The sequence below is a fragment of the Eschrichtius robustus genome, chromosome 11, assembly GCF_028021215.1.
Source record: "Eschrichtius robustus isolate mEscRob2 chromosome 11, mEscRob2.pri, whole genome shotgun sequence".
Taxonomy (NCBI): Eukaryota; Metazoa; Chordata; class Mammalia; order Artiodactyla; family Eschrichtiidae; genus Eschrichtius; species Eschrichtius robustus.
The window spans coordinates 90524095-90546977 of record NC_090834.1 but is presented as its reverse complement, the minus strand read 5'-3'; the positions used below and the strand labels follow the sequence as shown (position 1 = coordinate 90546977).

Here is a 22883-nt window from a genome sequence, read left to right as displayed (position 1 = left end):
TGAGGCACAGAGAAAGCAAACAATTTACACATAACAACTCATGAGATGTGACTACAGGAAGAGATCCATAAGATTCAGAAGTCCATCCATTTCTTCTATGAATAGGACCATGCTGTAGTCAAGCGGTAAAGCCTAACAGGAAATGGTACAAACCTTTTGGTGCCTCAAATGGCAACACAAGACCCTGTACAAGGGAGACTCAGCCGCCCTTGTCTCATCCCCCGCCAACAGTCCAGTCATGTAGCTCCTCACCACTCCCCATATGGCACATGCGTATTCATTCCTCTGGGCCTTTAGAAATGCTGATCTCTGTGCTTGTGTGGCCTTCCTACCCTTTCCATCTGCAAAACCCTACCCCTACACCCATCCTTCAAAGTCCAGCACAAATTCTATCTATTCTGATTCTCTATTCTGAGTTAGTTGTATCCTATTCTACATCCAACATATTTATTATAGAGAATCATTATACTGTAGTGGTTAAGAGCCCACATTCTCAAGTCAGACTACTTGAATTTGAATACTGGCTCTACCACTTTTTAGCTGAGTGACCTCGTTAGTGTATGTATAACCTCTCTGCAACTCAGTTTTCTCATTTGGCTGAGAAATGAAGATAATGTATTAGCCACTTGTTAGGACTGTTGTGAGAAATAAAAAATGTTTAAAATACTTCGTGGTACATGGTTGGCAATCAATAAATGCTTCCTTATAGTAATTTATAATTATAATAATTATTATTATATTGCACTTAAATGTGAAATTAAAATTGTTTACTTAGTTCTCTCATTTGAACTAGACTTTGAGATCTTTAAATGCAGGGACAAAGTCTTTTTCATCTTCATATCTCTGAGGCCTAGCATGGGGCCTGGCAACACAGTAGACAACTGAAAATAAATGAAAAAATTCCTCTGCAATTTTTCTTGCTAAAGAGATTAGGAAACAGAGCTCCTAGAGGTGAATGTTATCCTGATAAGCTCTGAGGTCAAAGAAATAAACAAGGTTAGCCTGTCAAGCATCATAACTACATATTGGATGGCAAACAAAAGTTGATTAGCATAAAACCACACCATGAAAAGTGACATCCAGGTCTCTTCCCACTGGGCCTTTTTTCTTAGCATTGTGAAGCCAGAAAAGGCAGGCAGATGTATGTCAGCATACAGGCTGCTCCTAGCTGGCATTTCCACTGTGAGGCAGATGAAATAAACTAGAGGTACCTCAGCTGAATTTTCCAGCTGTGAATGGATTCTCTGGTTATAGGCCAATATGCACAAAATAAAATAAAGTTGTGACTCTCACAGGTAAATATCTGAAAATCAATTACTTGCAGAAGAAGGCTTGCTTTTATTACAGATAGGCAGCACAATGCATAGCATGGCTTCATCCTTCATTTGGGTGAGAAGAGGATAAATAATTCATATCAGCAGAGGAAAACAAAGTCAGCTCAGGCTCCATAAGAGGGAAATGTGACAGCTAAGAGACTCTCTGTACTGAAGACCAACTTAGATGTTGGAACCCCACTTCTGGATAATACGCAGCCCTGACAGTTCCACTCCATGTCACAGGTATCAGAGACATTTTCTTTGGCTTCCAGCTAGGTCTTCTGAAATGGGGATAATGTAAAAACAAAACCATAAATTTGCAATCGGAGGACAAAAGAAACCTAAGCGTATCACTGACTTAGTTCCCTCTTATCTCTACAAACTAAGTCATCAAGAAGACAAATGTCACATCTAAGAACATACATACGATTGTTATTTTAGAGGGGGGGAAAAAAGAGTACCTAGTATATAGCCCCAAGAAAATGTTTAAGGAAACAAAATTGAGAAATGTACAAAAAAAATCTACCAAATTACAGAACCTATAAGCAGATTCTTTTCATTTCATACTTAATATATGACTGTATTCCTCCACATAACTATATCCCAAAAAACCGGGTGCAGAGTGGGGGAAAGAAAGGCTAGTATTTACAGGGAAGTAAAAATAGACTACAAAGAAGCAAGGAGGTTAAATGACTTGTCCAAGGTCACAGCGTCGGTCCCAGGTAAACCAGGGATAGAAGGTAGGTCTGCTGACTCTCCTTGAGTTCCTATTCCTTCAGAACTCACTGCCCATTTGATCAGAGAATCAGCATGGGTCAGATTCACACTGATCTCAGCAGGAGCTTTTTGCCTGAATAAGAGCCAGCTCTGAAGATGAAAAATTCTACCAAAATCTTAAGTATGGCTGTTACTGTTAAAAAGCCCTTTTCCTCTTAGCTAAAAAAAATTCACAGAAAATCTCAATCGCAAATCAAAATTTAAAACTGACCTTGCTCCTCTGTCCTCTGAACACAAGAGTTTAACTCTCTGACTTCCTTCCACTACACAACAGCTCTAAGGCAGCAGACCCCACTGCCGCCCCCTCTCCGTGAACATACATTACTTCTCAGCAGGCTCCGGCAGGAGCACAGAAGGAGTCAATCTGTGAGGGCGCAAACGCCACATCTCCCATAATAGCACAGAGGAGACAGAAAATTGCTGCCAAAAGTGTAAACTGCTTTTTTTTCGCTTGGAAAAAAAGAATCACTCTGGGCTTCAAAGACACCCTCTTCAAAGGTGACTCTACAGTGGTTAACATCCATGTTCCACATATTAGGACTTTCGTTCCTCCATATGCTCCAAGAAACCTTGTCATCTGTATGACTGTATCATGGGTGTGAAGAGTAACTACTGGATGGAGGGGCAACAGGCAGCTAATTCTGCAGGGTCAAAGGAAGGCTTGGTTACCTGCTCCCCCGGGAGTCTAAAGGCACCCCTTTTGCTGCTGACCCTCCGGGGACACTGTGTGAGGATGAGATGAAGAAATATCCCCTTATAATGACAGAGGCTAAGGAGAGGAGAGGTAGCTTGCAGCAAACAGACGCCACATCATTTCAATGTCAAAGCCAGTGACAACTCCTAGGTGAGAGGAACAAGACCAAAGCGATGCGCTGACAAGTGAGCGTGAATCCTATTACCTTTCATTCAGGGTCACAGAGAGAAGTGTGCTGGCCTCTCAGAGACAGGTGGCTGAGGGCATGAGCTCTGAAGCCAGACTAGATTCAAGTCCTAGCTCTGCCTCTACCAGCTGTGTGATCTAGGGCAAGTTAATCTTTCTGGGCATTCATTTCCTCATTTTACAAGTGGAATAATAACTACATCATAAGCTTTACATGAGGGCTAAAAGAGAATATATATAAAACACTGTATGTAGTAAAACTTAAATGGTAGCTTTGCTTATTATTGTTGTTAATGACAGGACAAATACACAATAAAATTCAGAACAAGGCACAGACATGACCAAAAGCACAAATACTTGGCCACCTCACGTCAAACAGCTTGGGAAGTCAAAACTGAAAAGAAAAAAGAAGGCAGGGAGACTCTAGCCGGTAGAATGGAGAAAAATATAGATCTATTATAGACAAATAATTTTCAAAAGGACAGGAATTTTCCTTTGTTCTGACCACCATGGAGAGCGGTTGGAATTCAATTCTCCCTGGACTTCTGTGCAGACAGCAGGGAAGTGGCTGTGTGGAAAGAATACTAGCAAAGGAGACACAGGCATGAAAATCCAAGCAGACCTGGAAATGCAGGGTCTCCAGATTCATTTCTCTTCCATTCCCTGTGCAGGCAGACCCACACTCCTTCTGTCTTCCTTACACATCAAACTCTCATTTAACACCGTCAGCAATACAGAAGCCTTTGGAACAAAACTCTGGCTTACTGAGACAGTAAAGTGTATATCATAAATGAGAGAAATTTCAGATCAAAGGCAATCTGCCCTGAAATGTTAATTGGAATAAACTGAGCCAAATGGTAGTTCAGCACAAACTGAATGGAACCAACAAGTATGAATTTAAAGGGTAAAAGGAAAATTTGACTCATCTTTCCTCTTTCTGCCAAATTGGAACATGATTATTTTCAAGTGCTCATTTTACCAATAAAGTCCCAGTCCAAGAGAATCCCTACTGACATCCATGGCAGCCTGGCTCGAGGGAGACAGCTTGACATCTTGGTTGCTAGTAAAGAAACTCTATACTTCACCACAATCTTGTCGAAATGACAAGAAGGAATCTGCAGTTAAACTCTGAAGCCAGTATCTCACACTGAATAGTATCTTTGAAGGGAGTTAATCTCTTCATAAGGTCCCTGTATTCTTCTAATCAGCATGACTCTGGCATGTAGCCATAAAGACAAGATGAACGTGTCCATCCTCATCAGGCTCTCCCCAGACAGAAATGCCATTTCTATCCTGTGGAGTCTGCACGCTACATCTGCTAAGGTGTTTTCTTTATACTGGTCTTGTTTGAACTCTCTTGCTGAGGAAGAAAAGGTCTAGGGCTCTGCTTGGTCTGGATTTTAAGGAGCTAGAGCTAGTTTTGAGAGAAGAGGCAGAGTGCCAAGGAGATAATTTAAAGAGTTTATCTAAACCAAAGGTCTGTGTAAAATGGTGAGAACTTGGTCAATAACTAGGGAAGATGTTGATATAAGCTCCCATCACTAGCCTAATCTAACTAGTCTCCCAGGCTCTGACCCACCTCCAATTCATTTTCCATTCTGCAGGCAGAGGAGACTTCCCAAATGCAAATCTACTCAGGTTAATCCACGTTTTAAATCATTTAATGCCCTCCCACACTCTGCGGGAGAGAGCTCAGATACCTGAAGGAGGCCTGTAAGGCCCTCAGTGATCTGGACTCTGCTTTCTTTCCTCCACTCTTCTCTTGTCTGGAGCTATTACACAAGTTGTTCCCTATCCCTAGAACAGCCCTATCTCTGCCTCTCCTTTGTCTGCCTTCTCATCCTTCAGACCTCCGTTTACACATAACCTTTTCTGGTGAGCCTCCCTTCCTAAAGCAGCCTAAACTTCAGTTAATCATAGTACTTCCCCCAAAGTAGAAGTGCCCAGTTATATGCTTGTCTCTCCTACTAGGCTTAGGATCCACAAGGCAGGGACCATGTCTGTCTTAGTTTTCATTATATGCCCAGTATGTAGCACAGGGCCTATACACTGGGTCATGAGAAAGGGAGGAAGGGAGGAAAGAAATGAACCACAACATAAAGGGAGCCTGTTCCTGAGAATGGCTGGAGGATGGAATTTAAAAGGATTCCCTGAAGCTCTGCAGGTTTAAAGTGGGATGCCCGTAGCTTTAGCCACAGAGGTCAAGGAACAAGATCTAGGCTGAGAACTACAGTTCTCAAGGGAAGGAAGCAGCAGGAGATGCAGATGTGGAATAACATTTGGCACTAAGAGAGAGGCTCAGGCTGTGGGGAGGGAGAAAGGAAAAAGAAGAAACTGTATTCGTTGATTTGTAAATAAAACCAACAAAGGGCCAAATCCTGGCTCCAGTAAGGTAACCTTGGACAACTCATTTAGCTGCTTTCAATGAGAAGCTTGAATTGGATAAGTGATTTTCAAACTGAGTTCTCAGGAACCCTAGGCTTCTGCAGCAGCCCCTCAGGGCCTATTGCAAGGAAGAGAGAAGTTTCACTAGTAGATGTGGCCCCCAATTTTAACCAAACAAAAAAATGTTTTGCATACATTGGAGTTCAACTTAAAGCCCACTTGAAAAAAAGGTGTTTCTACTAAAACTGAAGTTTGAACAGCTGTGGACTGGATGAACGTTCTGATACCTCCCAGCCTTAACAGTCCTGGATCCTACATGACAGAGGGGACCCAACTGGACACTGCATTTTACTTTGTACAAATGCCCCTTGATTGTGTTCACAGCATAGCTATAGCATTTCCTAGAGCCTGTTCTCACTGCCTGAGCAGAAAGACAGCAAAGGTAAGTAAACTAAAGTCCAGGTTCACTGCAAGCCTGAGGCAATGATAAAATGCACTTTTAAACTTCATGTGGTGAAACAGAAGCACAAAGAGCATTTTTTTTTTCCTAAACAAAGTTTTGTACACCTATGACCTCAGATTCACTGTATAGGTGTCTTGAGTCAGACCCAAGGATATTACAGGTCAGAAATAAGGAATATTGGAACCAGAGTCCATTAAAAAAAAAAAAAAAAAGCAATCCAATTCCAATCAAGAGAGAATGCAAAAGTTTATCTATTCAGTCCACCTGATACCTAATTACCATTCAAATATAGTACCTACTTGTCTCAACAAGGTATTCTGAATGTGCTACAGAATAAAGCAAAGTTAACTGTCATTACATACTTTAAAGCCTATCTTTATCTGAAGATTACAGACAGGAAATGGCATAGATGGGGAGGGAGATGGGAATCTTACAAAATAAGATCTTCAAAGCCCTGGCTTAAGATGGAAATCGCTTTTCTGTGCTGTTCCTTGGCTGGTCATATTTCACGGGGCATTAAAAGGCCACAAATGTCACTCTACTTCAATTCTGAGAACAGACAAACAACAATAATGTGATCTTACCTGGGTCCTTCCTCGTCGCCCTGAAAGAAAGAGAAAGAAACAGCGTAAGAAATCAGGATCAGTAGAGACTGATTTAGATTTCTTTCTTTTCCCTCTTCTCTCCCAACCTGAAAGCAAGGCTTGTACATTTATTGTAACAGAGACAAGCCAGTAGACATCTAAGGGCTAAGACAAGGGCTAATATAACCCTATGCTCAAACCACCCAGCAGAGGTGAACTAATAATTTGCCCTTGTAAGCAGAGAAGTGAATGCATAGACCTAGGAGGCCTAAATAATAGCCTTGCCTTTTTATTTGTATGGCTGGCAGTATTTAGTTCTGAGCAAACTGACAGCCCAAAATAGCAGCAGGTCTTAAGCAAAAGCTGACCAGCTCCAAAAGCATCAAGCTGTTTCCCTCAAAGGCTCACCTCTGCCTTGGCCTAGCATTTTTTTTCTCCAAACATGAACGCAGAAAAACTAATGTAGAGCACACTATGGTGCAAAAGGCTACGAACTGGGACTCAGGAAATTGGAATTCTAGTCCAAGCTCCATTATTTATTAGTTATGTGCTCTTGGGCAAGCTGATTAATTAATTAATCTGGACCTTGGTCTTCTCCTTTGTAAAAGGACAGTTCTGGCATTTGATGATCCACATCATTCTTCAGCCAAACAATGACTTTTTTCTTTTTCTCATTCACTCTTTACAAAAACAATGTGTGAGGGCGACTTTACCAGGTACTGTATTCTGTGAGCCTAACTTTATCAGTGATCGCAGCAGATTTCTTTGAGCCTCTTTTTGTGACCAAACCAGATTTTCCAAATGACACTCAAGCCTTTTTCCAAGGGACCTCACTCATCCTTTTGGTGACAGAGTATCTTTTACAGCCTCCTTAGTCATTCAGGATTGGTTTCAATAGACTGTATCTCCTAGTTGGAGATAACTCCCCAGACAACGTATTTGATTGATGGATGGACTGACTGGATGATTCTATAGGTAAGGTGTAAAGGAGAATGAGCTCTGGAGTCAGACACTGGATTCAAATCTTGACTCCATTATTGCTTGCTGTGTTACCCTGGTCAAATTATTTTGCCTCTCTTAACTTCAATTTTCTAATTTGTAAAACAGGGGTAAAAATTGTCCCTATAACACAGGATGGGTATGAGGATTAAGTGAAATAATGTGTACAAATGTCAAGCACAGTGCCTAAGATACAGAATGCACTCAATAAAGGTGATTATCAATATCACTAACAATTCAGTATGATTCATTAAGAAGCTATTACATGAGGGTGCTGAGGGTAAAAGATAAAAAACCCATAATGATCTATCCTTCTAGGAGCTCCCATTCCGGAGCAGGGGAAACAGATAGAAAATGAGCTATGACTAAATGTCTTAAGGGTGCTACCAAAGACATAAACTGAATGCTTGGGAAGTGATAAACACTGCCTCTCCTGGAGAAGGGGGAGACGGCTTCACAGAGAAGGTGACATACATACTGTCACTTGAGGGATAAGCAGGCGTTTCCCAGGCTGACAACAGAAGATAAATGGGAAGAGCACTGGACTAGCAAGAGCAAAGGCACAGCAGTTTCAAAAAAATATAGGTTTAAGGGATTTTGCGTTCTGTGAAACTAGAGTATGGGGATGTATACGTGTGTGTCTGGGGCAGGGGATGTGGAGGTGGCAGTGGTGTGGGGCTGAGGGGCTGGGAATGCAACAGAGGTAAAGGGAGATTGCCAGGGCACAGGCCTATAAAGGACACTGGCAGCCAAAAAGGTGATTTGTAACAGATTATGTTCAGTACACTGGAGGTTGGATAAAAAAAGGCATTTTTAGCAGACTGTTAAGAATTTGCAGTATTGGTTAGGGCGCTAATCATCTAATGAAAGAGAAGTGGGGCAAGTGGTGGAAGGAGGGTATAGGGGTGGTGAAAACCTCTGCAGTTTACTTGACTGGCATGTCTTATGGGAACTATAATCTAGTGAGAAAAATTCATATAATTTAAATTTAATATGAGTTACATTAACTATCAATGACATAATTAAACCTCAACGCAATTTTTAAATTATCTTTGGATTTTAAAACATAATTATCTAGGAGAACTGTATGGAAAAAAGTATCCGAACCTTCTTCCATGACTTAGGGCAAGTCCTCACAATCACATATCTTGGTATAATGGTTAAGAGACAGGCTTTCTGAGCTAGAGAAACATGGCTTCAAATTCTGGTTCGTCAATTCCAACAGTGAAGCTTTTGACAATTTACTTAACTTTCCCAAGGTTCAGTTTCCTCATCTACACATGGAAATCCTAATTCTTACCTCACAGGGTGGCTATATGGATTAAAATAAGTGAAAAAATATGTATAAAACATTAAGCAAGTATCTAGCAGAAGTGTTCAACAAATGGTGGTCGTTACTGTACTTCCCTGAAATGTTAATTAATAACACTTCTAGGGAGAGTGGGGAAAAACAGAGAAGATGGAACACAAGACTTTGCTTTACATTCATCCATTTCTGCTGCTTATAGGTAAGTGGTTATTTTCAAAAACAATAATCACTATCACAAAGCATGGGGAAAACCAGGATGAGAGTTTCACTTATGAAGAAATGAATAAATGAATGAAAGAACAAATATACACACATATAATTATAAGGCAATTTTGAACAGGTCAGCAGACATTCAGAGGATTGCTAATCTTGCTAGTAAAAGGTGTGCCCATACTCTCCTCACTACCTGAAATGCACATCCCTATGCTGAGATCCGAGTTAATTCCCATCCATCCTTCAAGGTCAAGCCTCACTCAGAAAATTTTCCTGACAGATTGAGTGGAGTAACCCTACTCTGTCCTCCACATCTGTGTAGGCCACATTTCTGGGCTAGTTCTTAAAGCAGAAAACTGACAATGATAGCACCATACAGCGTCTCTCTCTTTGGATTTCAGCTCCTTGAGAATAGAAACTATATATTGTTCATCTCTTTATTCTCTACACCTAGCACAGCACAAGGCATATAGTAAATAATTATTCAAGAGAGGAAAGAAGAGAGGGCAAGATTTAAATAGGATTTAAGATTAATTTCTACCCCATTACGAGTAAATTCTGATTTCAGAGGGTATTAGAACTGAAAGTCTGTTAAACAACAACTTCCATTTAAATGACTTGTTAGATTCAGCAATGCTCCCAAATCCCTCTGTAAAATATCCTGAGTGCTCTTGGCTGTTAGGTTACACTCTATCTAGTACAACCTCCCATTTCTACTTCCACCAATGAAAATGTATGTTCACGAAGAATCAAACAAGTTTGCTCCTAAGCCTGCTTATATCAGTTGAACTTGTAATTATGATGACATGTTTTACTAAATAACAAAAAATGAGTGCAAGAGAGAACTGTTGCTCCATGAGTTGTTGCTCCCATGAAAATTAAGTTGAATGCTTCCAAAGCATTCAATAAAGATGAGTTACTTAACAATTGCTGTCAATTTTGATGTAGGTGAGACACATGCAAAATATTAGAAAAAATAAAGTATAAAAGTCTAACACCTCACACTGGTCAGAATGGCCGTCATTAAAAAGTCTACAGATAATAAATGCTGAAGAGGGTGTGGAGAAAAGGGAATCCTCCTACATTGTTGGTGGGAATATAAACTGGTGCAGCCACTATGGAGAACAGTATGGAGGTTCCCTAAAAAACTAAAAATAGAGTTACCCACTCCTGGGCATACATCCAGAAAAGATGAAAATATTAATTTGAAAAGATATATGCACTCCAATGTTCACAGCAACACTATTTACAATAGCCAAGACATGGAAGCAACCTAAGTGTCCATCAACAGATAAATGGATAAAGAAGATGTGATATATATATATATATATATACACACACACACACATACACACACACACACACACACACACACACACACACAATGGAATATTACTCAGCCATAAAAAGAATGAAATAATGCCATTTGCAGCAACATGGATGGACTTAGGGATTATCATACTAAGTGAAGTAAGTCAGACAGAGAAAGCCAAATATCATATGATATCATTTATATGTGGAACACATATAAATGATACAAATGAACTTATTTACAAAACAGAAACGAACTCACAGACATAGAAAAGAAACTTATGGTTACTAAGGGGGAAAGGGGTGGGGAGGGATAAATTAGGAGTTTGGGATTAACAGATATACACTACTATACATAAAATAAACAAGGACTGACTGTATAGCTCAGGGAACTATATTCAATACCTTGTAATAACCTGTAACGGAAAAGAATCTGAAAAAGAATATAACTGAATCACTTTGCTATACATCTGAAACTACCACAACATTGTAAATCAACTATACTTCAGTTTTTAAAATGGCATTTAAAAAGTCTAGGATTCTACATTCCACTTTCTTCAAACGTTATCCTCCTCACTTATAAAAAGACTGAAATTGGACCTTACAAACAATAGAGCGTGGGTATGGTTAATGCCAGAAATATGACACTCCACTCCAAACGGCAAACCCATATTCTCAAAGAAAAGACCCTGACTTGGAATCAAAGAAATACACAGATCTTTATTTCAAGTTTAAAATAAATGTTTAGGGTATTCATGTATCATTTTTAATGGTTTACTCATTTCAACTAACTTTTTCTAAGATTATCTCACTGCAGCTCAGTACTCTTCTCTCAAAACTAGGCAAAAGATGGAAATTCTCATGACATGCAAGTAAAAATAAAGACACATTTTTTAAATACTTGACTTTGGCAAGAGTTTTATAAAAGATATAACTAAATTCAGGCAAAAAATGAGAGATTTTAAAAACTGGTGATAAAAATACACACTGATATAATTGTTCTATGGACAGTTTATAAATACGCACAAGCCTAAAAAATGTACATACCTTTGACTCAATAATTACTTATGATTTATAAACTAAAACATTCACTACAATGTTATAAATGACAATAAGAAGTTGGAAATAACTTAAAATGAGGTCAAAGTCAAATCTGTATCACTGGTTCAGGGTTCGAACATTATGTTTATGAAGAATTTCTAATAATATGAAGAAAACTGAAAATATGACATTAAGAAAAAAATGGCATGAGAGGATGAAGGTGTTAACTAACTTTACTGGGGTAATCATTTTGCAATATATACATGTATCAAATCATCACATTGTACACCTTAAACTTACATATGTTATATGTCAACAATATCTCAATAAAGCTGGGGAAAAACACACACACACACACACACACACACACACACACACAATAAAAAAATAGAATAAATATAACACCCAATGATAACTATCAAGTTAGTGTGTTGTATTTATTTTCTGCTGTGTCTATGAGTTTTAAACGTTTTATAATGATTAAAAAAGAAATAACTTTAGTTATTTGAAGAGGGGAAAGACCACATCTTATTGAAGAGAAGAAAGACCACAGGACATAGAACTGGTATTGAAACTCTTCCCCTACCCTATGTTCTATAAGATGACCAAAAAAGATTTATTTAAAACACATTTAAAAAAAAATGTCACCAGGAAACCTTGTAATCTTTGGACTCCTTCAACCAGAAACTCTGTGATTCTGCTTGACCTAATCAAATTCATCTATCCTGAAGGTTTCTTAAAACAGATACACTGTGTTAATGTTCTGGTCTTGGAATAATCTTCATGAATCAAAGGCAAATAGCACTTGGGCAGGTGGAATATCTAGACGCATTGTTTTTATCAGCTTCATTGAGGTATAATACCATAAAATTACCTGTTTTAAGTGTATATAAATAACTTTAAGTAAATTTAGAGTTATGCAACTATTATTACAAACTTGCTTAAAAACTATATGTATATATACACACACATACACACAGATATGAAATTATCTTTCTTTCTTCTTAATTTCTTTAAAAGCATATGGCTTTAAGCTAAAATTATAACTGCCTTGCAGTGTTTATAACATACGTAGATTATATACATGTGACAACTATAACATAAAGGATATGGAAAGAGGGTCAGTTGGTCTATACGGTTTCAAGCTATCTACATTTCATGTGAAGTGGTTCAATATTAATTTTAAGTAGACTGAAAATTTAAGGATATATATTATAATCCTTATGGAAACCACTAAAAAATAATGCAAAGTAACAGAGCTAAAAGGCCAATGGATATATAACAATGGAATTCAAATAAATGTTTCAAAAATCCAAAAGAAAGCAGGAAAAGACAATGAGAGGAACAAAAACAGAATAACAAACAGAAAACAAATTGTAAAATGGTAGACCTAAATTTAACCATATTAAGAATAACATTAAATGTTAATGGACATTACACTTGAATTAAAAGGCAGAGATTATCAGAATGGATAAATGACTAAGACCCAGCTATATGCTGTCTGTGAGAGACATAATTTAACCATACAGACAGACTGAAAGCAAATGGATGGAAAGAGATAAACCACAAAAACAGTAGATTGGCTCTACTAACATTAGATAAAACAGTTATCAAGACAAAGAGTATTATCAGAGAAAAAGGGAATGTTCATAATGATTAAAGGGTTGGTTCATCAGGAAGATGAAACAATCATAAATATGTATTTGCTTAATGATAGAGCTTCAAAATATCTAAAGCAAAGTTGACAGAATTAAAGAAAGAAATAGATAATCCCTAATCATACTTGGAAATTAAACATCCCTCTCTCAGCAGTTGATAGAACTAGACATAAAAATCAGTAAAAACATATATCATCTGAACACCTAATTGATATTTAATAGAACACTACCTCAAACTACAGAATACGTATTCTTTTCAGGTGCACATATGCATTCACCAAGACCATATGTTGGGCCATAAAGCAAGTCTCAGTTAAGTGTTAGAAGATGGAAATCATTCAGAATAGGTTCTCTGATCACAATGGAACTAAATTAGAAATGAATAACCATAAGATAAAGTAGGAAAATCCCTAATATTTAGAAACTAAACAATATACTCCTAAATAATCAATGAGCAAAAAGAGGAAATCACATGGTAAATGAAAAAATATTTCAAATTGAATGATAATGAAAACACAACATAACCAAAGCTGTATGATTCAACTACAGCAGCGACTAGAGGGAAATGTGCTGCTCTAAAAGTTTACATAAAAGAAGAAAGTAGTAAAATCCGTGATCTATGAAGCTAGATAAGAAAGCAAGGTAGGGCTTCCCTCGTGGTGCAGTGGTTAAGAATCCGCCTGCCAATGCAGTGGACACGGGTTCGAGCCCTGCTCCAGGAAGATCCCACATGCCGTGGAGCAACCAAGCCCATACGCCACAACTACTGAGCCTGCGCTCTAGAGCCCGCGAGCCACAACTACTGAGGCCGAGTGCCACAACTACTGAAGCCTGCACGCCTAGAGCCCGTGCTCTGCAACAAGAGAAGCCACCCAATGAGAAGCCCGCGCGCCGCAATGAAGAGTAGCCCCCACTTGCCGCAACTACAGAAAAGCCCGCGTGCAGCAACAAAGACCCAACACAGCCAAAAAAAAAAGTACAGATGATATCAAGTTAATTCTTAAAAAAAAAAGAAACCAAAAAAACAAGGTAAACTCAAAATAAGTAAGAAAAAAAAAAAAGCAGATGTAAACAAAACAGAAAACAAAGAGTAAAATTAGCAAATCCAAAAGTTAATTCTTTAAAAAGACCAATAAAATTAATAAAATACAAGTTAGACTGATCAAGGAAAAAAGGGGGGAAGATCACAAATTATCAGTAACAGAAATGAAAGATGGCTATAGACACATCAGAGGCTACAGTTAAAAAATCATAAGAAAATACTATAAACAACTTTATACTAGAAACTAAAACAACTTAGATGAAAATGACAAATTCCTTGAAAATTACAGCTAATACAAATTTTGAAAATTTTAAATCAATATAAGATGAAAAAATTTGACTAGTTCTATATTAAATAAACTGAATTGGTTATCAAAAACCTTCACATAAACTCCAGGACAGATTGTTTTGCTGGTAAATTCTATCAAATATTTAAGGAAGAAATAACACCAATCTTACATAAACTCTTACAGAAAACAGATGAGGAGGAAATACTTCTCAGCTTGTTTTCTGAGGCCAGCACAATCCTAATACCTGACAATCCTAAAGCCTGACAATTACATTATAAGAATACAAATTTACAGATGAATATCCCTCTTTGAACACAGACATAAAAATCTCTAACAAGATATTAATGAATTGAACCCAGATAATACATTAATGATCAAGTGGGAGTTTATCCTGGGAATGAAAGGTTGATTTAATATTGTAAAATTAACCAATGTAATCGACCATCACAACAGAATAATGGAGAAAACCCACTTAATCATTTCAATGGCTACAGAAGAAAATCTTACGTATACCACGTTCATTTGAATTACTGTTCTATCCATATCCATATCTAATGTGTCATTCCTCTCTGGCTACTCTGCTTTCAAGATTTTTTATTTGTCCTTAGTTTTTGGAAGTTTGACTTTGATATGTCTGGGTATGGATTTCTTAGATTTATCTCACTTGGGTTCATTCAGCTTCTTAAATCTCTAGGTTTATGTTTTTCAACCAAATTTTAGGAGTTTGGAGCCATTATTTCTTGAATTTTTTTTTTAGCCCTATATTCCTCTTCCTCCCCTTGCTGTACAAGTGACATGTATGTTAGCTCTTTCTTTATTGTCCCATAGGTCCCTGAGACTCAATTCAATTATTTTTCAATCTTTTTTCTTGGTTGTTCAGATTGGATGTCTACTGATCTGTCTTCAAATTCACTGATTCTTTCCTCTGTCATTTCCAATTTGCCATTGAGTCAGTCCAGTGAAGTTTTTATGTCAGTCACTGTGTTTCGCAGTTCTAAAATTTCATTTGGCCCTTCTTTACACCTTATATTTCTTTGCTGATATTTTTTAATTTTTCATTTGTTTCCAGAGTTTGTTATTGCTTATTGAGACATTTTTATAATAGCGACTTTAAAATCCTTGCCTGATAATTCCAAATACTATGTCACCCTATGTAGGTGCTGGCATCTACTGATTTTCTTTCTCATTAGAGTTGAGATTTCATTGGTTCTTGGTATGATGAGTAACTATGGACTGTATCCTGGACATTATAAGACCTGCTTCCTGTTTAAATCTTCTATTCTAGCAGGCAGTCAACCTATTTAGGTCAGAACACATGTCCTAGACCACTTTTGTGGCTTATGGTTCAAATGTCAATTGAGTTTATAAAGCTTCTGCAGTGCCATTCTGGTTGCCTCCCTCAGGTGACAGTACTCCAGTGGAGACTCTATAGTCTCCACTGGTGTTAGCTCAGGAGGAGGAAGGGCACAAACTCATCACTACACAGTAAAAGGGGGGATGGTAGGAATCCACCCACTGACTCAGTTGGGGAGGGGCTTTGCCTAGTTAACGCAGGGGCGGGAGGGAGGAGCTAAAGCTCCATCCACAGTCCCCATAGGGGAGGGCTGTTATTCCCTTCCTATTACTGCGGGGGAGGGGTATAAATCAGAGTCCCACCTTCAGGCTCCATGGGAGGTGGGCACCATTCACTTCTGAGAGGGGCAGGTAGAAGTTAGACTTCTACCTAAAGGCTCCATGGAGAAAAAAGTGACACCTCATTGCTATAGGCGAGGGTATAAAATAGACTCCACTACTGTGGTGCCAATTGGGGCTGGGAAGGGATTCATTGCCAGAATATGCAGGTATCGTTAAAAGGTTTCTCTTCAGCTGAACCGCCCTTTCCCCAGTCCTTTGGCTAGAGAGCAGGTTTTTCTTGGAGACGTTCTTTTTGCCTATGCTCATTAGCATTTCCAGTTTGCAGGGCACCCAGGCCAGGATACACAGGAAGCAAGAAAACGCCCCCCAGGGCACTCATTGCTGTGTGGCTCCTCATATCCCAAGGTCCCTGGTCAGTCTGCCATCTTTCCTCCACTTTTGAGAGTCTTCTGGTAGGTGACTTAGTATTTTGTCCAGAATTTTTTACTGTGATTAATGGAAGGAGTAAAATGAAATGCATTTACTCCATCTTGTTCAGAACCAGAAGATGCAATTTGTTTTCAAATGCAAAGATAAGATGCATTGAGGAGTAGAAGGTTGGAAGATGGCTATATATATAAAATGAATCAGTATAGTAAATTGTTAATGGCAGAATCTTGGTGCAGGTATATGGGTGTAATCTGTAAAAAATCCTTTCAACTTTGCTGTACATTTGAAAATTTTCACAATAAAATCCTGGGGGGGGGGGATCTTTTGATTAAATTAAAAATACAGGTAATTTTAAAAAATCTATACCATGCAAAGAGAAGAAAAGAACTCTGTTGAGGGCTTCCCTGGTGGCACAGTGGTTAAGAATCCGCCTGCCAATGCAGGGGACATGGGTTCGAGCCCTGGTCCGGGAAGATCCCACATGCCACGGAGCAACTAAGCCCGCGCGCCACAACTACTGAGCCTGCGCTCTAGAGCCCATGAGCCGCAACTCCTGAGCCCATGTGCCACAACTACTGAAGCCCACGTGCAGCAACGAAGACCCAACACAGCCAAAGATAAATAAATTAATTAATTAAAAAAAAAAACAAAAAAAAACTCTGTTGAGTGAAAGAGAGGTACTGGAAATTTGCTCTGCTCAATAAGTTACCAGATTAGCTGGAACGAGAGGCTATTAGATAATAACAGCTCTGTGTTAAAGCTCTAGCCAGATGTATGCTACTTCTCATTGTTAATAGCTTATTTTGTCCATTGCCTGGTACTTAGGCCTTGTCAGCTTTATATCCCTGAGAGTAATTCCATCAGAGTAAACAAGGATAGTGCAGTTGAGTCACTGAAGTACTTAAAGGACAGTTAATGTTGGGGAGGGACTAAATTCATTATTTGAAATGAAAATAAAAGAGAGGGAGATGTCTTTAAAAATGAAATCTTTATTTTTGAAAAAACAACCTAATCAACACACAATAAATACGGAAGGTCCAATCTGAGGGGAATTGGGGACAGAGTTATGCCAATGATCCCTTGAGTTAAGGCTGAACTTTTTAAGACACAAAATCTACTCCAATATTAAATAAAAAATTTTAAATTAATTAATTAATTTTAAAAAAAGACACACAGTGACGACCTCCACAGAGCAAAAGGTCTTAGGAATGCAAGACTGTCTAGGGCACTGATTATCCTTATTCTTCCCACAGATATAAACGGGATGTTTGGCATACAGCTCATAGTAGGGAAAAAGCACAGGCATGGGAACAGGATGGACTGAATCCTGGCTCTCTTTTCTGCTAACTAAATGACACTGAGTCAATGTCTGCAGTTCTCGGCATCTCAATAGCCCGTCTGAAAAATGGAGACAATGAATGCTGAAATAAGGATTAAATGAAATGATAAATATAACATGCTCTCTTGCCTATCTAGAAACTTATTTAGGCACACACTTTGTTAATTCTGAGGAGGATGAAATGAAAAGAACAAGAGCTATTCTATTCCTTTCACACAGCGATGAAAATTAATCAAGAACCCTGGATGAGTGAAGCAGGTAACTGTCCAATGGTCTCTTACATTCCTGTCAGGACAGCACAGACAGTACCTGCCTCCTGGATCATAGCGTGGCTCTTCTGCTGGCTGGTTTATTCTGTGGCTAGGCTTTCCTGGGCCAAGGCAAAACTACTGGTTAAGGCTGAGTTCACTGAATCAGCAGCTGTCCTAGAAACTTCACAGGACTCTCCTACGTTTTCTTCTAGAAGGGCCTACCCTAAACCTATCTGGCATAACCTTGACCAGAATTTTCAACATAATGGTATGAAACCTCATAAACAATAGCTTCTCCCCAGTGGCTGAAATATAAGTTATATATATATATATATATATGTGTATATATATATATATATATATATATATATATATATATATATATGTATGTGTATATATATATATATATATATACACATACATACATATATATATATATACTTTAAAGACAATCAGATGTTTTTATTTATTTATTTATTTATTTATGGCTGTGTTGGGTCTTCGCTTCTGTGCGAGGCCTTTCTCTAGCTGCGGCAATAGGGGGCCACTCTTCATTGCGGTGCGCGGGCCTCTCACTATCGCGGCCTCTCTTGTTGCGGAGCACAGGCTCCAGACGCGCAGGCTCAGTAACTGTGGCTCATGGGCCCAGTTGCTCGGCGGCATGTGGGATCTTCCCAGACCAGGGCTCGAACCCGTGTCCCCAGCACTAGCAGGCAGACTCTCAACCACTGCGCCACCAGGGAAGCCCCCTCATGCCTCTCTTAATCTAACAGTCATGCCCCCAATTTATGCAGTTAGCTCCATATAAAAACCAGCCTGAGGCACCTTTTTACTATTCACAGAATCAGTCCAAAATCTTTTATTTTGGCCTGCTTTATGCTCCACTTCCTGACTCTCACTCAGCCCATATTTATAGGCTCATTTCACAACTTGGGATCTGTCAATTGCCCTCTTCTCCGGCTGTGATTTCTGGCTTCCCTCATTAACTGTGAATAGTATTTGCCCCACTGACTATACTCCTTTAAGTCATGGTGTACAAATATTCTGCTAGGCCTAGTTGTTGAGCACAGGGCCTAGCAGCCAATACTTCCAGACTGGTTTACACACCGATCTAAACACTGATACTCTATCTAAGCTTTCAATCTATTCATGTTTAGGGACCAAAAGGGGGAATTTCCAGGATTAACAAACATGGCAGTCAGCTTCTGCCTATTTCTTGTGCTACTAATTATTATAGGCATTCTCCTTTACCTCTGCCTTTGGCTCAGCTGATTCATTAGAGGTATCAAGTTGTTCCTTGGCTTGGGCCATCTGAGTCATCAATCTATCCATATGGGACTGGATGTCTGCCAGTATCTCAGTCACATGAGCCGTGGCCATCGCTTCCTGGATGTCCACTAAATGAAGGGCCTTCTGCTCCTCATCAGCAATCACTTTTTGAACTTTCTTAAATTCCTGCTGTATAAACACCTTCATCTGGTCCCGGGTTACCTGCAGAAAACAGACAAGAATAAGTTGGACACAAAAAGAAATGGAAGAGTAGAGCTATTATTGTAAGTGCCAGGCAGACCTGGCCAAAACACACACAAACCATGGGTCCTAAGTGATCCTGAAGTTTTGGGAATATCCTCTGAACAATGCTCCTCTAATATCGTTGATGAATTTCCTGCTAATCTTTCTTGACTATTTCATTCTTTAGGAAGTAATTCCTTATCCTTCCTTTTTACTTTTTCCTTTGTTTATTTATTTATTTTTTAAAATTTTATTTTATTTATTTTTTATACAGCAGGTTCTTATGTCATCCATTTTATCCACATCAGTGTATACATGTCAATCCCAATCTCCCAACTCATCACACCGCCCCCACCCCCCCCCCCCCCCCCGCCGCTTTCCCCCCTTGGTGTCTATACATTTGTTCTCTACATCTGTGTCTCTATTTCTGTCCTGCAAACCGGTTCATCTGTACCATTTTTCTAGGTTCCACATATATGCATTAAGATACGATATTTGTTTTTCTCTTTTGGACTTACTTCACTCTGTATGACAGTCTCTAGATCCATCCACGTCTCAACAAATGACCCAATTTCGTTCTTTTCATGGCTGAGTAATATTCCATTGTATATACGTACCACAACTTCTTTATCCATTCGTCTGTCGAAGGGCATTGAGGTTGCTTCCATGACCTGCCTATTGTAAATAGTGCTGCAATGAACATTGAGGTGCATGTCTCTTTTTTAATTATGGTTTTCTCTGGGTATATGCCCAGTAGTGGGATTGCTGGGTCGTATGGTAGTTCTATTTTTAGTTTTTAAGGAACTTCCATACTGTTCTCCATAGTGGCTCTATCAATTTACATTCCCACCAACAGTGCAAGAGGGTTCCCTTTTCTCCACACCCTCTCCAGCATTTGTTGTTTGTAGATTTTCTGATGATGCCCATTCCAACAGGTGTGAGGTGATACCTCATTGTAGTTTTCTTTTGCATTTCTCTAATAATTCGCAATGTTGAGCAGCTTTTCATGTGCTACTTGGCCATCTGTATGTCTTCTTTGGAGAAATGTCTATTTAGGTCTTCTGCCCATTTTTGGATTGGGTTGTTTTTTTTTTTAATATTGAGCAGCATGAGCTGTTTATATATTTTGGAGATTAATCCTTTGGCTCTTTGTCTGTTGATTCATTTTCAAATATTTTCTCCCATTCTGAGGGTTGTCTTTTCGTCTTGTTTATGGTTTCCTATGCTGTGCAAAAGCTTTGAAGTTTCATCAGGTCCCATTTGTTTATTTTTGTTTTTATTTCCATTACTCTAGGAGGTGGATCAAAAAAGATCTTGCTGTGATTTATGTCAAAGAGTGTTCTTCCTATGTTTTCCTCTAAGAGTTTTACAGTGTCCGGTCTTACATTTAGGTCTCTAATCCATTTTGAGTTTATTTTTGTGTATGGTGTTAGGGAGTGTTCTAATTTCATTCTTTTACATCCAGTTTTCCCAGCACCACTTCTTTTTTTAAAATTTATTTATTTATTTATTTATTTTTGGCTGTGTTGGGTCTTCGTTTCTGTGCGAGGGCTTTCTCTAGTTGCGGCAAGCAGGGGCCACTCTTCATCGCGCTGCGTGGACCTCTCACTATCGCAGCCTCTCTTGTTGCGGAGCGCAGGCTCCAGACGCGCAGGCTCAGTGGCTGTGGCTCACGGGCCTAGTTGCTCCGCGGCATGTGAGATCTTCCCAGGCCAGGGCTCGAACCCGTGTCCCCTGCATTGGCAGGCAGATTCTCAACCACTGCGCCACCAGGGAAGCTCATCAGCACCACTTCTTGAAGAGACTGTCTTTTCTCCATTGTATATCCTTGCCTCCTTTGTCATAGATTAGTTGACCACAGGCGCGTGGGTTTATCTCTGGGCTTTCTATCTTCTTCCATTGATCTATGTTTCTGCTTTTGTGCCAGCACCATATTGTCTTGATTACTGTAGCTTTATAGTATAGTCTGAAGTCAGGGAGTCTGATTCCTCCAGCTCCGTTTTTTTCCCTCAAGACTGCTTTGGCTATTCGGGGTCTTTTGTGTCTCCATACAAATTTTAAGATTTTTTGTTCTAGTTCCATAAAAAATGGCATTGGTAATTTGATAGGGATAGGGATAGGGATTGCAATCTGTAGATTGCTTTGGGTAGTACAGTCATTTTCACAATACTGATTCTTCCAATCCAAGAACATGGTATATCTCTCCATCTGTTGGTATCATCTTTAATTTCTTTCATCAGTGTCTTATAGTTTTCTGCATACAGGTCTTTTGTCTCCCTAGGTAGGTTTATTCCTTGGTATTTTATTCTTTTTGTTGCAGTGGTAAATGGGAGTGTTTCCTTAATTTCTCTTTCAGATTTTTCATCATTAGTGTATAGGAATGCAAGAGATTTCTGTGCATTAATTTTGTATCCTACAACTTTACCAAATTCATCGATTAGCTCTAGTAGTTTTCTGGTGGCATATTTAGGATTCTCTATGTCTAGTATCCTGTCATCTGCAAACAGTGACAGTTTTACTTCTTCTTTTCCAATTTGTATTCCTTCTATTTCTTTTCCTTCTCTGATTGCCATGGCTAGGACTTCCAAAACTATGTTGAATAATAGTGGTGAGAGTGGACATCCTTGTCTTGTTCCTGATCTTAGGGGAAATGCTTTCAGTTCTTCACCATTGAGAATGATGTTTGCTGTGGGTTTGTCATACATGGCCTTTATTATGCTGAGGTAGGTTCCCTCTATGCCCACTTTCTGGAGAGTTTTTATCATAAATGGGTGTTGAATTCTGTCGAAAGCTTTTTCTGCATCTACTGAGATGATCGTATGGTTTTTATTCATTTTGTTAATATGGTGTATCACATTGATTGGTTTGCGTATACTGAAGAATCCTTGCATCCCTGGGATAAATCCCACTTGATCGTGGTGTACGATCCTTTTAATGTGTTGTTGGATTCTGCTTGCTAGTATTTTGTTGAGGAGTTTTGCATCTATATTCATCAGTGATATTGGTCTGTAATTTTCTTTTTTTGTGGTATCTTTGTCTGGTTTTCTTATCAGGGTGACGGTGGCCTCATAGAATGAGTTTGGGAGTGTTCCTTCCTCTGCAATTCTTTGGAAGAGTTTGAGAAGGATGGCTGTTAGCTCTTCTCTAAATGTTTGATAGAATTCACCTGTGAAGCCATCTGGTCCTGGACTTTTGTTTGCTGGAGGATTTTTAATCACAGTTTCAATTTCATTACTTCTGATTGATCTGTTCATATTTTCTATTTCTTCCTGGTTCAGTCTTGAAAGGTTATACCTTTCTAAGAACTTGTCCATTTCTTCCAGGTTGTCCATTTTATTGGCATAGAGTTGCCTGTAGTAGTCTCTTAGGATGCTTTGCATTTCTGCGGCGTCTGTTGTAACTTCTCCTTTTTCATTTCAAATTTTATTGATTTGAGTCCTCTCCCTCTTT

General features: G+C 38.9%; 1 protein-coding gene across 5 annotated transcripts in view; it reads right to left on the bottom strand.

Moving 5' to 3' along the window:
- Nucleotides 1–22883, bottom strand: part of TRIM44 (tripartite motif containing 44) — a 113977-nt gene that overhangs the window by 44083 nt on the left and 47011 nt on the right. For 3 of the 5 annotated variants that reach the window (XM_068554062.1, XM_068554061.1, XM_068554064.1), the window contains exons 3-4: nt 19173–19412; nt 6406–6425 (exon numbers count right to left, since the gene is read on the bottom strand). In XM_068554062.1, coding sequence (XP_068410163.1) covers nt 6406–6425; nt 19173–19412 — 260 coding nt within the window. Of the gene's footprint in view, nt 1–1234; nt 1598–6405; nt 6426–19172; nt 19413–22883 lie in introns of those variants that run through there. The other 2 variants (XM_068554060.1, XM_068554065.1) reach the window with 2 other exon arrangements.